The 22,902-nt window shown below is 37.5% G+C and overlaps 1 protein-coding gene across 29 annotated transcripts in view; it reads right to left on the bottom strand.

The window, feature by feature from the left end:
* Positions 1 to 22,902, bottom strand: part of ZMYND11 (zinc finger MYND-type containing 11) — a 104,348-nt gene that overhangs the window by 3,653 nt on the left and 77,793 nt on the right. For 12 of the 29 annotated variants that reach the window (XM_026718333.2, XM_087916214.1, XM_026718345.2 and 9 more), the window contains 11 exons: positions 13,713 to 13,790; positions 11,696 to 11,788; positions 11,229 to 11,316; positions 10,288 to 10,343; positions 9,203 to 9,280; positions 7,799 to 7,917; positions 7,550 to 7,666; positions 6,056 to 6,263; positions 4,732 to 4,839; positions 2,870 to 3,142; positions 956 to 1,141 (listed from right to left, as the gene is read on the bottom strand). In XM_026718333.2, coding sequence (XP_026574118.1) covers positions 956 to 1,141; positions 2,870 to 3,142; positions 4,732 to 4,839; positions 6,056 to 6,263; positions 7,550 to 7,666; positions 7,799 to 7,917; positions 9,203 to 9,280; positions 10,288 to 10,343; positions 11,229 to 11,316; positions 11,696 to 11,788; positions 13,713 to 13,790 — 1,404 coding nt within the window. The remainder of the gene's footprint in view (positions 1 to 955; positions 1,142 to 2,869; positions 3,143 to 4,731; positions 4,840 to 6,055; positions 6,264 to 7,549; positions 7,667 to 7,798; positions 7,918 to 9,202; positions 9,281 to 10,287; positions 10,344 to 11,228; positions 11,317 to 11,695; positions 11,789 to 13,712; positions 13,791 to 22,902) is intronic. The other 17 variants (XM_087916218.1, XM_087916229.1, XM_087916219.1 and 14 more) reach the window with 3 other exon arrangements.

The following is a 22,902-nucleotide window of genomic DNA, read 5'->3' as shown; positions in this document are numbered from 1 at the left end:
ACAAAGCCAAAGAGCTAGCACGGTCCGAAGATGTCTCCATGGTCATTTGGCTGGCATGACTTAAACGCCAAAGGTGCACGGAAAGCTGTTACCTCCCATCAAAGTGGTCCCTATTTTTCTACTTCCATTTTTTACATGCTTTGAACTGCTAGGTTGCTGGGACAAGTAACAGGAGCTCACTCTGTTATGTGGCACTTCAAACCGGCAAACTGCTGACCTTTCTGATCAACAAGCTCAACGTTTTAGCCACTGAGCCACCACGTCCCTCTCAAAGTTCAGGAGAGTTCTACAAAAACTAAAATCCAAGAAACAGACAGCACAGGTCTGACGTCTTCTTACCTCATCAAACATCTCCAATGCAGAATGCCCCCCCTTTCACTGAACTTAACCAGATCCCAAGTAAAAAGAGGCAGCAGAGAATTATAAAATGGTTGCAGACAGCGTGTCCACCAAGCCCAGAATGGCGACTGTGGGATTGCAATTGAAAGACCAATGCATGTCATGAGGGAGCTGGGATTTGTTTGCACGGTCACTGACACTTGGGACTATGCACTACCATATTCACTAGAATGAAGGACAGGCAAATACAAAGCTAATGTGCTGAGTGGTTGAACAAATCAGGCTCCAAATTCCCATTCAGCCTCCAGCCTGAAAGTTCTCTGGAGAAAATCCTGCCCAACACATCTCACAAGACCTTCTGTGGTAGGAAAAGACAGGAGACGTACTATGGAGCTCATGGAAGACAGGCATGATTACTTGTAGCTTCATTAGAGAAATCAACAAATGGAAAGCTAAGATCACAAAGACGGCAGAAGTATGGAAGGAAAGTAAACTTTTCATTTCTCCAAAACATTGGTCCAAAAATGTTCTTAGAATCCCAAAATGTTCTTATTACGGAACATTCCCAACACAAAAGACATGGCCCAAGGAACCAAAACCGAGTAGTGTTGCTTACCCATTGTTTCTTCTTGGTCTGAGAGATCAACTGCTTATGCTGATTGGCAAGCTTCTTAACCTCTTCTAAAAATTCCTCCTTGCATTTCTCCTTTACCTGCTTTGTCTTTCGGTCACACTCAGTCTGCATATTTGCAATGGCTCTGTTCACAGCCTGCCTTTTTTCTTCCTCCGTTTCGGAGCGCAGCTGGAATGTTAAAAAACAGGTGAGTGAATGGCCAGGAATGGTGCTTCCCACTCTTTCTTCCTCCAGAAACAACTTAAACAGCATTACAGGTCATCTCGAGAAAACAATGGTTTTGTTCAGCGATCCTTCAAAGTTTGCAATGAGACTGAAAAAAAGCAACTTATGACCGGGTTTTTTTTTTTCACACTTACGACAGCCGCAGCATCCCCATGGTACACGTGATCAAAGTTCAGACGCTTGGCAACTGATTCATGCTTATGACGGTTGCAGTGTCCTGGGATCATGTGATCAGCTTTTGCGACCTTCTGACATGCAGAGTCAACGGGGAAGGCAGATTCAACTTTACAATCGGGTTACTAATTTAACAACTGCAGTGATTCACTTATCAACCATGGCAAGAAAGGACATAAAATGAACAAAACTCATTTGACAACTGTTTTAGCAAGCAGTGGAAATTTTGGATTCAGTTGTGGTTGTAAGTCAAGGACTATCTGTACTTGGACTCAGTTGCTCTTAAATAGAAGCAGTCCCTTTGATCCCTAAGGGGCCTAGATCCATCTAAATCAAGGGTGTCAAACACAAGACCCACAGGCCGGATACACTCATGGGGCCGCCCTGGAAAATGTAAGGGGCCGGCCCGTGTCACTTTGGCCCCGTCTACCCAATGCGAAGAGGAAACACTTGAGTGGTGTCAAGCTGGCCATGCCCAGCCAGTTGGTCCTGCCCACCCCCAGCCAGCTGAGATCAACCACAGCCCTGATGAGACCCTCAATGAAATTGAGTTTTACACCTCTAATCTAAATGGAAGAAGGACTACTAGCACTCACCTTCAAATAACTGCAGGGCTCCAACTGAAAAAGAAGGAACCACTGATGACAGTGGGATAAAACCACCCTAACTACAGTTCCAGAGTGTTCAGTTCTCCATAGTAAAAAAAATGCTGCACTTCCAGCATGTTAGCAACCTGCCCAGAATTGTATTGTGTTCAAGTTTGGCAACTATATAAAGTACATACAAATTAAACGAGAGTTTGATTTGTTTGCTTTCCATTCAATATGATGTTTGAACTCACTCACTATGTTTCATCACCAATCCTATATCAAATTATTGCTCCCAAAAGTAAGCAAGATGGATCCCTTTAAACCAGGAGTGTCAAACTTGTATTGTCATGTCATCATCATGTGACATATTGTGATTTTATTCCCTTCGCTAAACTGGGGTAGGCATGGCCAGCGCGATACATCCAGCCTGTGGGCTGCGAGTTTTGACACCCCTGCATTAAGTGAAACGTAGACTACAGAATGGCTTGAATTAAGAGCAGCGTTCTTCAGCAAAGATGCCTGTACTTCTCCTTTATTTACTGGAGACCATGCATGAGTACTAGGCACCCAGTTGAATCCCCCAATGATGAAAAAGTGATGGGAACATCAAGATTTCTTTGCACAAATCACATCCACTTGGGTCATTCTACATCCCAACGCAACACGCAAGAAGAATGACATTTGTATCATTCTCCCAATGTTGTCATGAAGACATCACAGACTTCTTGTCTAAAATGATCAATTTTAGAAGAGTTCAATTGCACGGTGATGAACCAGGGGATTATCATCTTTGTACAGAAAAGGAACGAATGAAAATAAGTATATACAGAAATAAATTTCAGCAACAATGAATAATTAGAACTAATTAGAATATTCTCAAGCTGCCATCGAACTCATGGTTAATTACCTTCTCAATAGCTTCTCGCACAACTCTCTCAGTTTCCCTCTTGTGATCAGCCTTGATTCTATCCTTAAAATCACTGAAGGTTTTGGTGTATTTCTCGTGGCACATGTTTTGACATGCGCCATCATTACTTGTCTGGGTGCTCAGGTGCAGCATTTTAGGGGAAGAGGCACTTAATTTCTTGGTCTGGGTTGAGACTGAAATTTTTTCAATAGGTTGAGGCATTGTGGGAATTTCCTGACTTGAACTGACAGCTTCTGTTTCCGGCTCTGGCTCCTAACATAACAAAGAAGTTGTCATTAACATGGCCATTGAGAAGGACTACACCATTTAGATTAGAGAGATAGATAAAGATTGAGAAATGTGTACTGAATCAACATAATTACAAATATTACTTAGGTAATAATTAATGATGGTGTTCTTTAAAGACAAAAATGCAATGCTACATTGTACAATTAAAACATAATCATGCCAATGACTCCACCATTATTTCATACAATAGGGATTAAAAAAATCACATGCATTATGGTATCGATAGAAGAAAATATTTGCAGCTTAGAATTGAACTTCATTTCCCAACTAGGAAACATCATCAATGCAGCAATGATGATGTTACCTAGTTGGGTAATGAAATGTCTGCAAGGAAAATCCAGATTAGAGAGCACCAAGGAACCCACATATGCATTATGAAATTATCAAGAGAACATTTGTAGTTCAGGGTCCTTGGTGTTCTCTTAGCTGGCTTGTTTTCTTGAAGATGTTTCATTATCCAAACTGGTGCATGCACTGATGATGTTACCTAGTTAGAGTAATGAAATGTCTGCAAGAAAACAAGCAAGCTCAGGACCCCTCATTATAAAATATCATTACTTAGTAATAAGACTTTAATTTCCAAATTACTAAGTTTTGCATTATCTCCATTAACTTTTCCTACTATTACTGTACGGCATGGTTACAATAGCCAGGAGACCAAAATCCTATGGCAGAGTAGTAGTTTGGCTTGCCAAGATATCAGTTCTGTTATTGGACACATTTGTGTACTTCCTAAAATATGCCCCAGAAGGGAGAGCTGGCTTTGCACCACAGAGTAAGGCGAGTGGATCTTCCTGCAGCATTACCCAGGACCCCTTTCTTTCCCAGATCTGCCTTGCAAACAGGCAAACAGTTAGTAAGTGTCAAGGATGCCAGCAAAGAGTGCCAGCTCCCTATCGAAAAGTAGCTATTGATCTACTTGCATAGAACATGCTTTCAAACTGTTAGGTAGACAGAAGCTGAGACAAGTGACAGGCACTCTGCCTTGCAATGCTAGGGCTCGAACCGCTGGAAACGAGAACATGCCCAGCATCATTAAGCCAATGAGCCACCACACCTTTAAACTAATATTATAACCATGCAGAATAGGAATTTAAGCATCTCTGAAGATACTCAGCAGTTGAAGGGGTCCATACATGTATTCTTAATGCATATATTGACCATTTTCCCTTCTTTTTGCCAACTTGTCCAAACAAGGATTCTAATTCTGATTAAAACATAAGTTCATCTATGCATGTTAACACTGGCAAAGCTAAAATTATAGATAGGCAGAAGTCATGAATTTATAGCTTCACATTCTGTCTCTATTAAGGATAGATAAGTTGGAATCAATTCCAAATCACTACTTGAAATTATAAGAAAGATCCAATTTGGAGTATATGGCTAATATAAAAAGTGAAATAAACAATACTACCAAATGAAGAAAATAAAAAACAGATTAAAACATGCTTTATCAAGAAATGATTATCACTTTTCTGAGTTATAAAACATGAAGAAAATGAATTTGTAAACAGTCAGAAGGAAAAATGCTTGAATAATGTTTTCTCCCTCACCCACAAGTGCATGTATTTAATTGCCATGCTGTTCCTTACTTCCTTTTTAGGTTCCACACTTTGATTGCGTCTTCCTTTCTTTGCTCTTGGCTCCTGAGTAACCTTTAGCTGGGGAAATGGATGAAGAAACAATAAATATATAAGAAAATACTAATTTAGAATTGTCCATTAGAAGCCAGTCTTTTTTGTTACAAAAATGTTGACTTAATTTTTTTTTTTTTAAATGCAACTAATAAAGTAAACATTTATCGTTTTTGGCCATGAATTGAATTGCAAAATTTGGTAAAATCCCAACCTCTCAAATTAGTATAGCTAGATACCAAGGTGCCTCACTTTGTTAATTGCTATGCCCATAAGTTTTCAGAGTACATGAAAAAAGTCCATTACCAAGAGGGCTTGGAATTTTTTTATCTGAGAAAACGTAACAGAGACACGCTCTAACTTGTTTCTGCAATGAAGTTGGAACAAAGCAGGCAGAGATATAAAACCCAACAAAGGAGGCTATTAATTTCATCCACCTAAAACAAAAATGCAAACAAAATGTAAACTCCACAACTGTTCTGGGATTTGAATCCAACTGATATATAAACTATATAAACTATGCATTTAAAAATAAGCAAACAATGAAAGAGGAAAGTGGCTTCCATAAGAGACTTAAAATTTGTACTTCAGGTCAGTGGTGGGATTCAAAGATTTTTACCATCAGTTTGGTGGGTGTGGCTTCCTGAGTGTGCTTTGTGCACGTGCGCACACCTTGTATGCACGCACGCGCCAAATGTGCACTTTGCGCAGATGCAGAGGTGTTTGTGCAGGCGCAGAAGCATTCCAACTCACCTCCTGCAAGTCTGCAGTCTCCCTGTCGCTTCAGCGCCTGCCGCGCAGCACTCTTCTGTGCCGCACAAAGCAGCTGTGCTTCAAAAGCAGGAAATAAAGGCGAGTATGGGAGCCCAGGCAGGTGGGTGGGCCCAACAGCAAAGCAGTGGAGAGAACCGGTTTGGTCTCCACTGCTCATCACCGCTACTGGCTTGGTAGAACCGGGCCGAACTGCTAGAATAACACCACTGCCTTCAGGTACAAGCAATGGTGTCAATTCTAGAATTACTCAGAGGACAGAATTGCTCTTATTGCAAATCTTTTGCTTAAATACAGCGATTAAAAGCAATGTAAAGACAAACTTAGATCCGGAATCTGGTTTTCCATATGACTGAAATATGGATTTTCAGATCTGCGGTAAGAAAAAAGCAGATTAAAGAAACAGCCGAGCTTCAATAATCATCTGCAACTGGTCTATATGAACTGGGATTAATTCAACTCATCTACTCACTTGCTCGTTACTGGTAGAAGAAATGCTTGATTCCGCTTCTTCCTCTCCTTTATCCTCATTTTTGGATTTCCAAAATCTGCCATCCCGAAGGAAACGCTGATGTAGCTCTAACTCATCGCAAGCTTTTTTCCAGCCCATGCTACGTTTTACGTGAAGCCGGTGTATATTAACAGTGATATCCTGAATATTTTCTGAAGGAATCCAGGCCCTCGACAATGAAAATGAAAAGATACACTTAAGCACATCCTTTGAAGGTGTCTGCCAATTCAGTTTTCAAATCATCCTTTTCTATGCCAAACATCCATTCAACTCTAAGAGCGCAAGTCTTACCTAAATGATGAAAAGAGTCTTCTCCATTGGGTTTTGATGGCGAGGTCATAGATACAACATTGAGTCTCCCCCGCCCTGCCATACTGTTCACAACACCCCCAATGTTAATTTTAATTCTACTTCAGTTATCATTTTCTCCTAGTCCAACTGTAACAATTATTTCTATGTGTAATTACAGCTTCTCAATATGTTTATAACTTTATTAATATCTAGGTGTTCCACAACATCACAGCTTATGGTATAAAAAAAAAATTAATCTGAATTGTATTAAAGACTACAAGTAACTCTCAACAACTTTGCAAATGGGGCACAATTCACTTTTTGACCAAGTTGCTAAGCGAATCACTACAGTTGTTATGTGAATCATGTGGCTGGTTAAGTGAAGCTGGCTTTCCCTATTGATTCTGCTTGTCAGAAGCCCATTAGAAATGTTGCAAATGGCAATCTAAGGACTCCTGGACACTACAACCCACTGAAAATACTTGCCAGTTGCAAAGCTCCTAAAGTTTGAACATATGACTGTGGGGATGTTACAACAGTCATAAGCGTGAGAACTAGTTATAAGTCACTTGTTTCAGTGCCGTTGTGACTTTGAACAGTCTTTAAATAAACAGTTGTAAGCTGACTGCATTCCTGTGGCAATGTTAAGAAGCAAATTCTTTGGCTGGTTTTCTTTAGGATTCAGATTGTCTGATGTCACATATGTCAGGAAGACAAAACATGCAGTTATTTAATGGATTTATATCTCACTTTACTTTGTTCAGCTGAAGATGACATATGCAATGATCCCTACTCCTGTTTCTCCTACCAAAACCACTTTTATGAGGTGAGCTGGACTAGCCTGAAAGGGACTTGCCCCAAGTTGGCACCTGTGGCTAAGAGAACGCTAGAACTTCACCGAGCCCGAATATCAGGCCCCGAAAAAAATCAAGAAGACACGTAGAGTAACCTTCAAGCAATGTCCTTGATTGTCCTTCACCCATAGACAGAAATCTTGCCAAACTAAAGCAACCATTTCCATCACTAGAGATATAATCTCAAAATCTCTAGGGAGGAGCTATCTTAACTCTCTTTCCCTCAACCAAATTCTGTTTAAATTCTGCTGCCTTTTAGTCCCCTGGAATGCAGTCTCTCCCTCCTAGGAATCCAGACATTTCACCACACCTAGAAAGAGAAGCGCACTGTTGTTTATTTGTTAGATCTTTTTCCTCCAGTTGAAGCTCCACAACATCTCCACCTCCAATTTCATCTTGCAAAGGCAATCCAGTGTGGTTGATTGGCCTGAGAAAGAATGGGTCAAAGTTCAAGTGAATTTGAACCTGCATCAGTCTGGGATGAATCCACACCATTAACCACACCCAGGGGTGTGCTGGTTGTCTCAGTATACAAGAGACACTGCAAGAATGAAAATACCTTTGGTGGTGATGGCCAAAAAAGCGAACATCAACTTGATTGTCTTCTTTCTGCATGACTTTTGCAGGCCAGAATCCAAAGCCTTTCATTTTGGCCCACACTAGTTCATGATTTGGTATCTGAAAATTAAAGGAATATGGTACCAGTTACAAAAGTATTTCTGACTTGGCAGGCGTTAGATATAACAATGTCACATAATGAAAATAAAGCTTATCAAAAGAGAATATCTGGAGTTCAGGTTTGAAACATGAGGTCCTTGTTGGTTTTCTTGCAGACATCCCATTACCCAACTAGCTAACATCATCAATGCTGCAAGAGACTGGGCTCTGACATCTGTTTATAAATACAAGTGGCGTGCCTAGTTGGATTATGAAAAGTTTACAAGAAAACAACCTAACCGAGAGAGCATCAAGGACTCCACAACAAAACCTACCCATGACAGAGTCTTAACTACATCTTGACAACAGTCATCATCACTGTAAATCAGGGGTGTCAAACTAACATCATCATGGTGGCGGCACATAACGTATCAGGACTTCCCCACTTTCTCTAAACTGGGTGTGGGTGAGGCCAGCACATGACACATTCGGCCTGCAGGCCGGGAGTTGGACAGCCCTGCTGTACATTTTAAATCTATCTTTCTAATCACTATTAAAATGGGATTCTCTGTGTGCAAATTGCCTGGAAAACAGAGCAAAGAAACTCAGTTTCATTGAATCTTCAAGGAAATAAATGTTCCTTCTTATCTGCAAAACTTGACATTGTGTTGTTTCATGCACAGGAAACATCTAATGTTATTCAGGAAGCTGTGTAGGTGAACTAAAGCTCACAGACAAGCATCAAAAAAATGTGGTTTAAATAAATGTTTCTGAATGCTTAACTGGTGTTTATTCCACAATTTGGAAATTATGACTTTTAAAATGGAAGGTTTTGGTCTTCTTTGCACAACATGCAAAAACTGATAAGCTAGTTTGCTCACCACAGGTGGTTTTGGCAGTGTTCAAGCACATCAACTGAATTATAGATTGTTATTTTGAGAACACAGGTGTTCATCCACTTCCTCCAAGGAATGCTTGTATTCTGTGAGCCCTTAAACCAGGAAAATACTGGCAAGGCTTTATTATAGTACCAGTTCTTTCCCTAATGCCAGGTAGACATGAATTAACCACTATAGCCAAGGAAATATACAAAAGTGATCTCTGACTGGGAAACTGGTCTTATCTTTGTACTGGTATGAAGATGGTTCCACCTAGTGGTAGCTACAGAAACAACTTTTGCAATTTTGTCTGATAGCTGTATTTATATCCTCAATGAATCCCATTCTTTATAACAGCTGGGATTAATTCCCAACACCATTTTGGGGGGCAGCTTCTACATTTCAGTTGTGAGAAAAGGTAAGCTTACACAAGGATAGCAGAACCAATTGTCAGGACGTGCATTTGATAGATAGAAACAGTTCTTGCAAAGCTGAAGTTCATCCAGCTGAGGAAAAAGAAGAAGAACACTTGTCATCAAATGCTGGAATGCAGATCTAAAATTGTAAGTTAGTTTTTTTTCCTCAGTCTGAAAATTATATTTATTTGTTTCATGGGGGGAAAAAACCCAAAAAGAGGAAAAGAGAAGAAAAAATAAAGTAAAAACAGACCTTTCCATGTCATATTACATATAAAAATATTTAGTCAAATTTTAAAGCAAATCATTAAACTATGACGAACCAAAGTTTGGCCTTTCCATTCTGCCCACTTAGTACCAATTTATCAAAGGAAACTGGGTACCTGGGTATCCATAACTTAGGATCCAAGTCAAAAGTAATTCTATTTTCTGAAAACTGAATAATAAATACTGTGCTGTCACTCATATATAGTGTATCCACTATTCTTTGAAGGTAAGGTGCATAGGTAAGATTTTTAACTGGTCTGCAATCATTGCAGAAACATAACAGTCGTACAAACTGAACAAAAAGTTGTTGAGAACCTTTATTTATTCTAAGGAAGAAACAAAATTACTCAATACAGGTAAATCATACAGCCACACAAAAATATATTGGTGCATTCAGATTATTCTGGTACCCGTTATCTTTTAAAATCTCTGGAGTATAATCCACTATCATCGTTTAGCTTTTCATTGAAATCAACATATGAATTTGTTTTTGAAAGAAAACCTCTTCTAAAAGTGGTATCAATACAGCAGTCATATAAAATCTTTCTAATTTTCTTTACTTATTTTTATTTATGTATTAATGTTACTGTTCATGGATAAGATAAAAATGTTATTTAGCTTTTAAAAATTAGTTCTTCTGACTCATGATTAGGATTGAAATTACATGGGGAATTAGTTTCTGAAATTTAACCTACCAAAACACAGTGTGTGTTCTTTAAGATTTTTTTCCTGATTTCTAGAAGAATTTTCAAACCAAATGAAACCACAGATATATGGAATCTAATAAGACAATTGTCCAGAAGTTACTAACATGACTAAATATTACTTACCTCGTGGCAGGTATCTTTGTAAAGCATCCTGGCTATGTCAGCTTGTTCACTGTCCACTGTAAAAAGAACATACCCACAAATATCTAAATCTTTGTAAATGATATGATAAAAAACAATTGGCCAATTGAATTCTGGAGAACTGGCCACATCAGCTTGTAAAATCTGAGTACCCTTAGTTCTTTCAGCCTGATTTAAACTTCTAATGAGCTAGATATTCAAAGACTCTACATGCCAAGCCTTCTTCTTTTTGGCAAATATTTTAAAGATCTGCTTGGATGTAAAGAAAATTAAATATCTCTGAACAAGGTTAATAAAAAATAAAAACATAAGAAAAGAAGTGCTGGCTTAAATAAAAGATCTATACATAGTCCCTGCTTAGCAACCACAACTGGGACAGCAACTAAGTGATGCAAATTACTATGAATCAAGAGACTGCAATGAATTTATGATCCCATTTCCTTTTTGGTCATTAAGTGAAACATTACATGACTTCAACTTACAATTTTAGTTTTGCCTTTTCTTTTAACTCTACCTGTTGCACGCCAGTTGTGAAACACATAAATAGTAATCACATGACTACAGGACATTGCAATGGTTACAAAGGCAATGACTTGTTACCATATGCCATTGTAACTTTGAACAGTCCTTAACAAGGCAGTTGGTAAGCAAGAACTATGTGCATTCCATAAATTGTTTCTACAACTTTCCTTGTGATGCCTTTTGGGAAGCCCATGACTAGTGCATTCTCCATTCAAGTATCTGCTTTCTAATAGTGGAAGTAATACAGACCCATCATGTTGGTTTAAACTTCATGACTTTGTCTAATTCACCTTTGAGGAAGAAGTAAAATTGAACACAATGTAAAGTTCTCACTCATTCTCTATTCTTTATCATCAACTCCTTGAAGATCTTATTTTTAAGTCCAACCAATCCCTACCTACCTCCATAAAAAATCACGGTGTTGTGTAGAAGAAGTTGAGCATCTGCTTTAAACTCCTCATAACTTCTGTATTTTCCTTCATTTACTTTCTAATATAGATTGAAAAAAAATTATTTATAACATTCATTAGTGTTGTCCAGTAATCAGAATAAGTACATATATAAAAGTATGTTTATATTACAGTTTCTACAGAGTAATTTATGGGAGTTTAAGAGTTGTGAAATTGTGAAATGAGAAGCTTTAGTCTGCTTTGTCTCATCTTTCATCCTAAAGCATTTCCATATAAAGAAGATCCAGTAGTCCTTTTAAGTTAGATCTTCACCTAAGTAATTCATACAAGCTGCTTCAAGATACAACAGAATGAAATGGAATTTCCAGGTGCCGATACTGGGCCTCCAAAATGAGATTAGTCTGAAAACTGCCAATATTCTTCTATTGCATGTAGCTCAGAATTATATAGGAACATACCTCTTGTATGGTTGGAACATCAACGGCTGTGTGTACTAGTCGACGGTACATTGGATGCTTGTTGTCTTTGCCTTTTTTGTTTAGATCAATAGCCTAAAAATTGATAGAAAATACTGGTTCAGAAACCTGCCATTCTGACAAGAAAGAAGAGTAACATAGCCTTTAAAAAGTTCATAAGCATTTGAATTACATGCCAGTTTACAAATTATAAAACTTTAAAAGGTTGTCATGTAGGGTACTTATTCAAAAGGCATAATCAAGAAACCAACATTCTAAATATTTTATATGCATTAATATTATTGCACAAATTGCTTGTGTGTCTAATCACACTTGGCCAATAAAGAAGAGAGAGAGGGAGGGGGAGGGAGAGAGGGAGAGAGGGAGAGGGAGAGAGAGAAAGAGAGAGAAAGAAAAAGAAAAAGAGAGAGAAAGAAAGAGAATGAATGAATGAATGAATGAATGAATGAATGAATGAATGAATGAATGAATGAATGATGGAAATTCTATTTCCTTCCAAAATGTGTTTTAAATTTTCAAACAATCTATCACCAAATAAAGTTTGACATATTGAATCAGCATACAATTCTTAAAATGCTTTTTTTCCCTCCCCAATATCAAGAGTTCTGATGGCTGAAAATGACTTTTTAAAGTAATGCATATGGCGAGACACAGTGGATAAATATTATATGGAGTAGTAGTAATATATAAAAACAGAATTTGGCAAATTGAGATTTCACTGTATTGGTAAGAATTAAGAGTTTGGTTATACTTTTTGAATATTCCTTTTATCCACTCAATTTCAAAATCATGAAGCTATGCAGATACTCTATTAATTCCACTATCACAAATTTTGTGTCTGGACAAGAACTGAAATAATAGAAAATTAAATGGTAAATGAATCCTGGACACTATAAATAGTTCCAAGGAAGAGTGGTGGGAGGATGTACAATATAAGCCCTGTAGAAACATTGATTTAAAATCAAATGTGAAAATAGGTGAAACAGATTTTCTGTTCGACTTCAGCTGTAAAAAAAATTGCCAACAAACATGTCCCTGAACAATGGGAAGGATTAGAAAGGATGGGAGGACACGAAGATCCAGGTTCCTGTGCAAACCCCTTGCACGAGACCTCTTAAGTTGTGACTTTTTGACAGACATCAAATCTAATATGTGTCCAACTGTTAGTGAGAAAATTCTCTTCCAATTAGCTGAAAGTTGTTGAAGCTTCTCTCAAATGTGAACACCTGGTGAACAGAATTATGCACATCTACACACAGTGCTTTTTAAACAGGAGTGAAACTGGAAGGTTTCAGTTCATAGTCATAGATAAAGCTCTCAAAATGTATTTTTAATGTTACATTTTTCCCATTCCCCTTTTCCTTGGTGAATTCATTTATTTGAGTGAAGATGGGGGACAGAAGGATAAAAGAAAGATACTGAAAGGGGAAACAGAAAAGTAGAAAATAATTCCTGTTCCATTTCCAGAACTGACTTATACATAGTCCTCAACAAACAGCCATAATGGAGCCTCCTGATTATGGTTGTACATTGTAATGGTTGTAAAACAGATGCTATGTTGTCAAGAGTTGTCAATTTACAACTCTTGCAGCAGTCATTAAGTGAATATGGTGGTCATAAAGCGGCTACGGAAATCATTTAGAGAACCCATTATTCCCTATGATGAGGCTTGGCTAAAAACCAGAAATGCCACTTTTCGTCAAAACTGTTGTTAAAATACATTTGTGTAACCCCAGGACACAGCAAATGGCCCTAAAGACAGCCATGTTGCTGAGCTCAGTTCAGACATCTGACTACGGAGAAAACTTGACCGTCAGAACTTCAAATCCAGATCATAAGCAGCCTGAAGATACGACTGTTATAACTTTGAATGGTCTTAAGCAATCTATTGTTACATTGAGGACTACCTGTGACTAGTTGAAGCTGCGAAAGAAAACACACACACAAAAAAGCCATCTGCTTAGAATCCTACACAGAACTGTATTGGTACAACACTCACCCGTTCCTTCATCCGGGAGACAATGAAGCGCAAATAAGTGCTCATTTCCTGCTTACTGGTGTTCTTCTTCTTAATGCTCTGAGAGAATAGAGGGAAGGAATCAACAGGTTTATTTTTGAACTCTGACTTTTGGGAAACATGACAGATTTTACAGTGCAACGTTGTTAAAACGCAGCCCACAAACTCAAGCAAGAAGCTTATTCTTGCAGCCAGTGAAGGATGAACAATCAAAGCACAATGACATGAAACTACTGCTCAGAGAACATTCTGGCTGGGGTGATGTTGGTAGAGATGACTTGACTCTTCCACAAGCATCAACAAAGCCCAGATGTTACTAGGTGGAAAGTTTACTAAATTGACACATCTACAGAACTCCCACCTGGGCAAAAATGCATGTGATGGGTATATTAATCTGCTATTGAAAAATAAACACTTGTTTTTTTTTCCCTAATTCACACTTTCATAGTCCATAGCCAAATTAGCTCAAACTGAACAGTTTTGGGTGTTTTTCTAACACTTTCTTGGCCCTTCAGCATTGATCTGAACAAACAAATGTGTTCGCAGTTTTGGAACAATACTGTATCTTAGTGTCCAGGGATGGGGTAAGGTCATCTGCGGAAGGAGTGAGCAGGAAAGCAGCCATTAAGTGAGATGAACATTAAGTAAAAAGGGATGCATCTTGTTGAAATTTTCTCCAGGAGGTCAAGATTGCATATGTAAACATTTTAGACTGGGTTGAGCAATGTGGATACCCAATGACTAAATGGGGATTTGAATCCAAGTCCAATCTGATTGTTCTATTAGATCCCACAGAAAATTGGGAGTGGAATGGTGTAAGTAAAGTCATCTCATCACCAAGCAGGTTTTCAAAGAAGGAACAGCAGTCCCATAATTATGTGTCAGAGAAAAGAAATTATTCCATATGGATTATTCCATTTTACTGAGAACAGGTTCTTCGTAATGCTGGTTTACCAATATGCTAATATTTAAAAAATTCAAATTCACAAATTGTACTTATGCCCATGATTCTAGGTTTGTGTGTATATAAAGAGGTTGCCAAACATAGCTTGGATGCTAGATGCCATAACCTTACTGCCCCACTGCAAGCAATCCCTTGCCTGGTCAAGAAAAAAAAACCAATTAAGAATGGCCTGAAGATTACACAACCATGGAGAGAATGAATGCACAGCTGCATGCACAGCTTTTCTTTCTGTGTCAGACCAGTTAAAATGACTTATTTAGTAACAGCCAGCAAGTCACAATATTTCGCAGACTCTAATCCAGATTCTGAAATCTAAATGGCTTAGCTTCTCTTCCAAAGCTTAAAGCTTTGTGATTATCCTTGTACTTAAGACACAAAAAACAACATTCTACAAGATCAAACTATAGGAATAAAAAAAAATCACACCAGAAGAGGTCTCTGAAACCTACAAACTATCCTTGTACATCAGGTGTGTCAAACTCACATCGTCACCACGTGACGTATTGGGGCTTTCCGCAGGGGTGGGATTCAAATTTTTAACAACCGGTTCTGTGGGTGTGGCTTTGGTGGTGGGTGTGGTTTTGGTGGTGGGCATGGCTTAGTAGTCATGTTATTGGCTGGACGTGGCCAACTCAACATCACTCATATCGAGGCACGCATCTCCTCGCCTGGCCTTTCATGACTGTGGGGATGCTGCAACAGTCGTAAGTGTGAAAAATGGTCATAAGTCACTTTTTTCAGTGCCATTGTAACTTTGAATGGTCACTCCACACAAGCAAAGTACCAGCAAAGGAGGGGAAAAAAATTCCAGAGGCGTTCCTGAGACAGGAAGTCTAGTCCTGCCAAGAATGTAATAAGGTTTAACGGAGAGGCAGTTTCTGTAAACAATACCAGAATGTTTCCTTCCTGCCTTCCTTACAGGATTAGACCAGTAATTTCTTCTAACAACTGGTTCTCTGAACTGCTTAGAATGTTAACAACTAGTTCTAGCGAATAGGTGCGAACTGGTAGAATCCCACCCCTGGCTTTCCCCCCCCCCTTCGCTAAACTGGGCATGGGCATGGCCAGTGCGTGACGCATCCGGTTTGCAGGCCGGAAGATGGACAGCCCTTCTGTACATTTTTAATCTACCTATTCTAATCACTATTAAAGTGGGGTTCTCTGCATGCAAATTGCCTGGAAAATTAGCAACTAGTCTCCTTAAAGCCAGCATAACCATGGAAGAAGATATTGATCCAAAACAGGATTAGATTGGGAACAATATGTTATAGTGATTGAATTAATTAATCCACAATAGTGGGCAGGAAATTATCTGTTCAATATACATTTCAAACTTTTTAGAATGCATCTAAATCTCCTAAATTTGAACCTCACATTTTTAATAGTGATATGTAGATGAATTTAAAGCTATGAGCAAGAAGATTTTTTATGGTTCTATACCTCATTTCTTTGTTCTATTATCTAATGAAATCTACTTTATCCAGGGGAAAATTATTGCCCAGTGCAAAAAAAAATGGTACACTTTCCTTTCACAGGAAGGTTGTAATAATTCACCACAGGAAAAAAAAGAATAAGTAGCATTTACTATTATTACTATTTTCCTGGAAAAATAACACTTATAAATTCAATAGATAAATAAAAACAAACAATAATTGCAGATTATTTCAATTTCAATCCACATTGGACTATGTAATACATTTCGAACTTCATAAAATTTTCTCGTTTTCCTAGTAAGAAAGAGTTTTAGCTATTACATTTAAATACCTTCATTTGGAAGAACAACATCATTATCACCATTTTTTCCTGAGATTACAAACTTCAAAATATGAAACCCTAAAAATTATGAGCTCCAACTTTACCGATAATAAAGCTGTTATTATTAAAAGTTCTACCATAATATGGCAGAAATTTAAATTAACTTAACACTGAAAATGCCAGTGGCACTTTGGTAAACAGGTTTACAAAAATATATGATACAAGCAATTGTAGGAATTAATTTCTTTTTATTTTAATCTTTGCCTCTTATCAAGGAAGAGCCAAGCATCGTTGGGGGAAAAATCTACTAGCATTTATCCTCCTTACTCTGATGTAATTCTTCCTAATGATTCTGCCAGCTTTTGATTTTAATATTATGGGATGATGTTCATGGATCATGAGAAATTCAGCATATGGTCCGCACAGCAACAACAATGCAAAGCCACTCATAAATATATGTACAAGAGGAATGATGATGAAGGGAACACTCTAATTTGGAATTAAGACTCTATGAATAGTGAAATACCTTTTTTTTTGCACTACTCATATGCTTGGGGGTGGGTGGGTGGGTGTAAAAAAAGAACACTTTTTAAAACTCATGACATACTGAAGGGATTCTGACACCGTTTTACAACCATACTTATGCTGTATGTGTATTTTTTAAGCCTGAAAATGCAGCCCTTTTCTAAACACAGCTTAAATAATTAAAATGTTGAATGAATTCTTCAACTTTGGCTGCCCTTGAATAAAAGTTACTCGTGGGCTTTGATGATCTGATATTATACCTTAAACATCCTGGAAGGAGAAATATAAACACCAAGCAACACAATCTGTCCGTGGTTTAATAGTCCCAGCAATCTTCTAAAGGACAACATTCAGTAGCTTTCGTCCTGCCAGGGCTATAAAGTCCTACTACTGCTCCAATTACAATTCTGACTTTCAGCCAAAAATAGCAGATGGTGTCTATCCTGGTTATATTTTAATTGGATTCATAGAATATACAATAATAGGGTTGGAAGGAACTTTGGAAACTTTCTAGTCCAATCACCTGTTCAAACAGGAGACTCCCTATCACCTTGGATAAAAAGTTGTCCAATCCTTCTTGAAAACTTCCATTGACAGAGTCCCTACAAGTCCAGAAAGTGAGCTGTTTCACTGATAATTGTTCTGTTAGGAATTTTCTCCTAAGCTTGATTTTCCAACTTCCTGTCCTGCCCTCAGAATAGATCTTGTAGATCTATTACATAGACCCTGGAGAATCCTAGATCAACCCCTTTCCCCCACTCAAGTACTGGAAGCTGCTATCCTGTCACCCCTAATTCTTAGGCCACATATACCATACCCAATTTCCTTAACTGTTCATTGTACTTGTTAACTTTTAGATGTCTTATCAACTTGGTTGTTATTCTCTGCATTGTTTCTGGGCCCTCAGTTTCCTTTTTGTCTAATTCCACCAGAATTAGACACAGTATTCCAAGTGTGGTTTCACCAACGCAGTGCCAATGCAAAGCATCCCTGAAATTAACCCCATATTCTTTGTCAAGGAATACAATATTTTGTGATATGAGAAATCCCTCAAGATGATCCTCAGTCTGACTGCTAATTTATTTAACACATCTAGATTGTTAGTTCAAAAGAATGATTTTGTAAATTAAGAAGTGGAGTTGCATCTTTTTCAACCATGGAATGCTGAAAAGGCACTAATAGTTTCCTCTTTTTTTCTTTTTCTTTTTAACCACAAACTAATACAGCTGTTCTCTTTCAATTACAACATTTTGGACATGATTGTCCTCCTCCAATTAGCAAATTTAGTAATATTTCAGGAACTATCCCACACAGAGTTTCTTAACTTCGGGAATTGAGAATCTTAGTTGAAAGCTGACTTAAGCTATACCCTTGTTATGGAGATTGCTTCAGTTATTTCTTTTAGAGATTTGATTTTTTTTTTACTGATGATAATACTGAATAGCCTGATTGCCTTTTGTACAAGCCCATTAAGGTTCTTTATGTTTTTGGATAGCACCCAGCACTTAAAGAGTTTCATTATGAGAAAATGAAAACAAAGAACCAACCATTCTCTAGTCCTGGCTGTTAAAAAATGGCCATGTCTCTGACTAAAACTTAGAAGAAATTCCATAATTCAACTTATACCTGCAAGGAATCTACTCACCTCCGTAGCTTAAGCCTTCACAGGTTATGAGTCTGGGAAACTGAAAGACTATAAGGTGGAGATGACTAAAGGATTAGCGACCTAATAAACACTCAAGAAAGGAGGAAACCTGCCAGATTCTTTCCAACAGTGGCATATCTATGCATCATAGCAACTTTTAGTACTCTGTCTGTAATGTAGGAATGGATACTCTGGGATTTAAAAGGCAAACACACATATTGCCAAACCTATTTCTGAAAATCCAGAGCATGTTACAAATCATGCTGCTGAAATATAATACACCCAAATAGCAAATTTGAGTGGCATGGTGTTTTTTAATATTAATATTATTTAATATTTAATTTATAATATTATTTAATATTAATTAGGTATATTTGAGGAGTCTTACAACACCTATTTTCAGCATTCATCTCCATCGCCAAAAATAATAAAACAAACACTTAAAAGAGCTTCACTTGTTTTACTGACGTTGCCACATTCTTGTCATATTTCTCTTTGCAGGTCTTAATGGCCAGAAACAAAATGGCCCCTCCGCACAAAACCATTTGAAAGAACGCAGGCAGAATTATCCCCAAATTCCTACTGATTATTTTAAAATAAAAGGAATAAAAAACAAGCAATAAGGAAGACTGGTCCTGGATATCTAATCATAGCCCAGTATTTCTCAACTGTGGCAATTTTAATGTGTGTGGGCTTCAGCTGGCTGGGAGATTCTGGGAATTGAAATTCACAAAACTTAAAACTGGTTGAGATACATAGTGAAGATTTTCTTCTACTCTTATGTACCACATGATGTAGGGGAAGGTTAATGTTTGAGCAGTTTTCATACAACACTGATAAAATCTCCCCCCCCCCAAAAAAAAAAACCACGAAAAACCATAGAGAGTATCATAGGCTACTGGCATCAATATTCTGCTGGCATCAATATATTCCACAGATAACATATGGATCTGGTCTTATACTTGAGAAGAACTTCTAAGAAAGTACACAACTACGTATAGTACACCTATAATATGTGTATATCTTAAAATGAAATAAGCAAAATAAGCTCTCTCTTCTCCCCCATCCCCATGGTTTAATTTTTTGCAGAAGAATGTAATACTCTTCATGTAATTAAAGAAAACCATTTTCAAGGGCAGCCTAGTCAATTTCAAAGTACATTTCAGTGTTTCAGGAATGTTACAAAACCATTCCTCCACAGAAAAGCATGTGCCCCATGTGGGCACAGTTCCATGGAATCCCTGGGCCAAATGCTTTTCAGTTGCTCTCTTTGCAGGGAATCTCAGATGGCATTTATATGAAACAAAAAAATACCCTGGCAGAGAGTATAATGCATATTTGTTCCTTCTTCTATCGAACCTATCTGATGTATCTATATAGGCTATTCAATTCTGCGCCTTTATTTGTCCTAGTAACTGAGCATTAGTGTCAATCTTGGCGATCATCACTGATATTTGGGTTATTGTTATTGCTGCTTCTGTTTTTATGATATCATTGTACTGTATGACCCTTTTTATTCGTATCTGTATATTTAGATGTATCTGTTTCTATCTTACATATCTGACAAATAATGTGTTTTGTGGCTTAACGGCCATAATAAAAGATCAATGATTGACTTCCATGTTTCCAGCTATAAATTTGCAATATAGTTGGACATAATTCAAATATGCGATACCAACACCATTGTACAAGTGGTAGTTGCAACAAGTCATTAAAATTTTGGCCGCACTATCCCTGTGGTCATGTAATCACAATTCAAGTGATGGTGATTTGTGACTTTTCCCACTAGCTTCCCACAAGCAAAGTCCATTAAAGTCTACCCAAATGTCTCTGGAAGTCGGAATCAGATGAGATCCTTGCTTAGCGACCAGTGAAATTTCTTCTTTTTTTCAGGTTGTTGTGCTAGAAATGTAGGGAAGAGTTAAAACCACCACAAAGGTGCTTTGTATGAATTCAGCAATTTTGGTTAACATCATGTCTATTGAAGCTAAATTCCCTTTCTTAAAACAAAGCCTCTTTGTGTGAATAAATGTACACATGTGAACAAGAAAGTGCACGCACTTGACATTATTTACAACTTAATTCACAATGCCCAGAGGATTTTCCTGTTTAATGGCTGAAGAATAACCCCTTCTTCATTAATCTTCTATTCAATTCTCCTAGCAAAAGCATCTCAGGAAGGAAATGTTTGTATGGAATGACAACAGGAAAACGCAGAAAGTGCCTTTGGATTTTTAGCTATTTTCATCTGCCCCAGCCTCCTATGGAGGAGAGTAAGAACATGAGGAAATCCTTTCTAAAGCCAGGCTTGTTTCCCAAAATAAATGCATTTGTGAATCAATGATAGTGAAGTCTTGCACTGAGATTTAAATACTGAATAGGAGAGTTCCAGAAACCAATTTCAGAGATCACTCTGCCTCCTCCAAAATTATGGTGATCTAACTGCACTAGCTGTTCCTTTGCTGAGTAGCGATTGGCATTTGCCACTATTAACTAAAGCCTTATAGATTATATGCATTGCTTCGCTGCTGGGCATAGAAGGCAGACCAGAGATGCATCTGGCCAATATAAATCAGGGCACTTAATAACTAACGCAGTGTTTCCCAACCTTCATAATTTCCAGATTTATGGACACTAGCCATGTGAATGAAAGTGAATTCTGGGATTTCAAGTCCACATACTTGGCAATGGCCATCACTGGGATATAATGGACTAACAGAATGGTGTGCCTGGAGTTTTTGGCCAACTGTCATGCGTCTTGATCTCTCAGACACTCTTTTTAAAACACATAAATTTGTAATTTGATGTCAATCAAATCTGGTGGAGCAGAAGTCTTAAATATATGTCAAAATTGCCTATAGATATATTAAAAATCAACCGAAACATGGAAGAATCTTATCTAGTTTTGTTACACAAATTCCAAAGATTGAATCACAAGCTGTTATTCAATCACACACCCTGTTGTCCAATTTTGGCAGCAACTGATGCACAATCAGAAGAAAAAATAAATCTGATTTCCAACACTTATCTTGCCCAACCAAAGTAGGACTACAGTCAAGATAGATAAGAAAAGCTGCCCACTTGTTTAAATGAAAGAAACAAATGTGGGGTGTTCGTTATAATCAAACCATGATGGAAACATGTAGAAAGCTGCGTAAGGAGACAGAAGTCTAATTAAGTCTGGCAGATGTGTATAGATGGTGGCTTGTGAGCAAAATGGAGGCTCTTTTTTGAGTGATAGCTTATTCGAGAACAATGCCTACTTGTAAGGAAGTCAAGGGAGGAAGGAAAAACCAATAGAAGATAATATTTGTAGCTCAAGATTGAACTGTGGGGCCCTTGGTGCTCTCTGAGCTTGGATGTTTGCTAGTGATTTTCCTTGTTTGGTAATGAAACATCTGCAAGAAAACAACGAAGCTCATAGTGAGGAAGGAAAAATGTTTGGCTTAAAAAAAAGGAAAGGAGAACCAAGGGTAATTAAGAAGCCTCTTACTGCTCAGAAAGGGCACAAATCTCCCCGATTTGTAAATAAATCTCCCATTTATTCTTATTCCTATCATGTGACTCCTACCACTCCGTTATTTTTATTATTAATCTTTCTTATAAGCAAGATGATGTTTTCTAACTGTTAAGTTACAGCGACTGTTCATTCACACATTTTTTTAAACACATTCTTCAGCATAGTATATACTATGCATGTCTGAGAAAGTTAAATAGGAAAAGTAGAGGAGAAAAATGTCTATCAAAATTATCATCTCTTTCTCCTCTGCTATCCCTATGCAAACTGTATCACTCTCAAAAAAAGAAAAAAGAAAAATCCAGATACTGTTGGATTTTTAAGGCATTTTTTTTAAAGTAAGGGGCACAAAAAAGGTGATTCTGAATTAAAAGCACCTGATTTCACAGAAACTCTAGTAAAATGTGACAGTTTAATGTGCAACATTTGAATAAAATTGCTTTTCATTAATTTCATCCCACAACATTCACAAACATCTGTAGCTTAAAATATAAAGTGAAAGAGAAATAAAGAAAATTTTAGATTACATTATTTAAAAGTTCTGTAAAACACCCTGGGGAAAATTTTGATTTAAAGGGTGGCAAAAAGGTCATTAAGAAATAAATTAGTTCATCAAGTTTATAACTAAGTCAGCTTCTTTATATGTGTACTGTATTTTTCTTAAATCGTAATGCAAATGGTCTGGAGTTCTGACAGAAATTAGGCATATAAAGCTTACATTTGTTTAAATAACAATCCAGTTGTTATTAGAGAGGAATCAACAAAA

Source organism: Pseudonaja textilis, chromosome Z, assembly GCF_049901715.1.
Source record: "Pseudonaja textilis isolate UNSWEBS1 chromosome Z, rPseTex1.2, whole genome shotgun sequence".
Classification (NCBI taxonomy): Eukaryota; Metazoa; Chordata; class Lepidosauria; order Squamata; family Elapidae; genus Pseudonaja; species Pseudonaja textilis.
The sequence above is the reverse complement of the archived record's forward strand: the minus strand, read 5'-3'. Positions and strand labels throughout refer to the sequence as shown.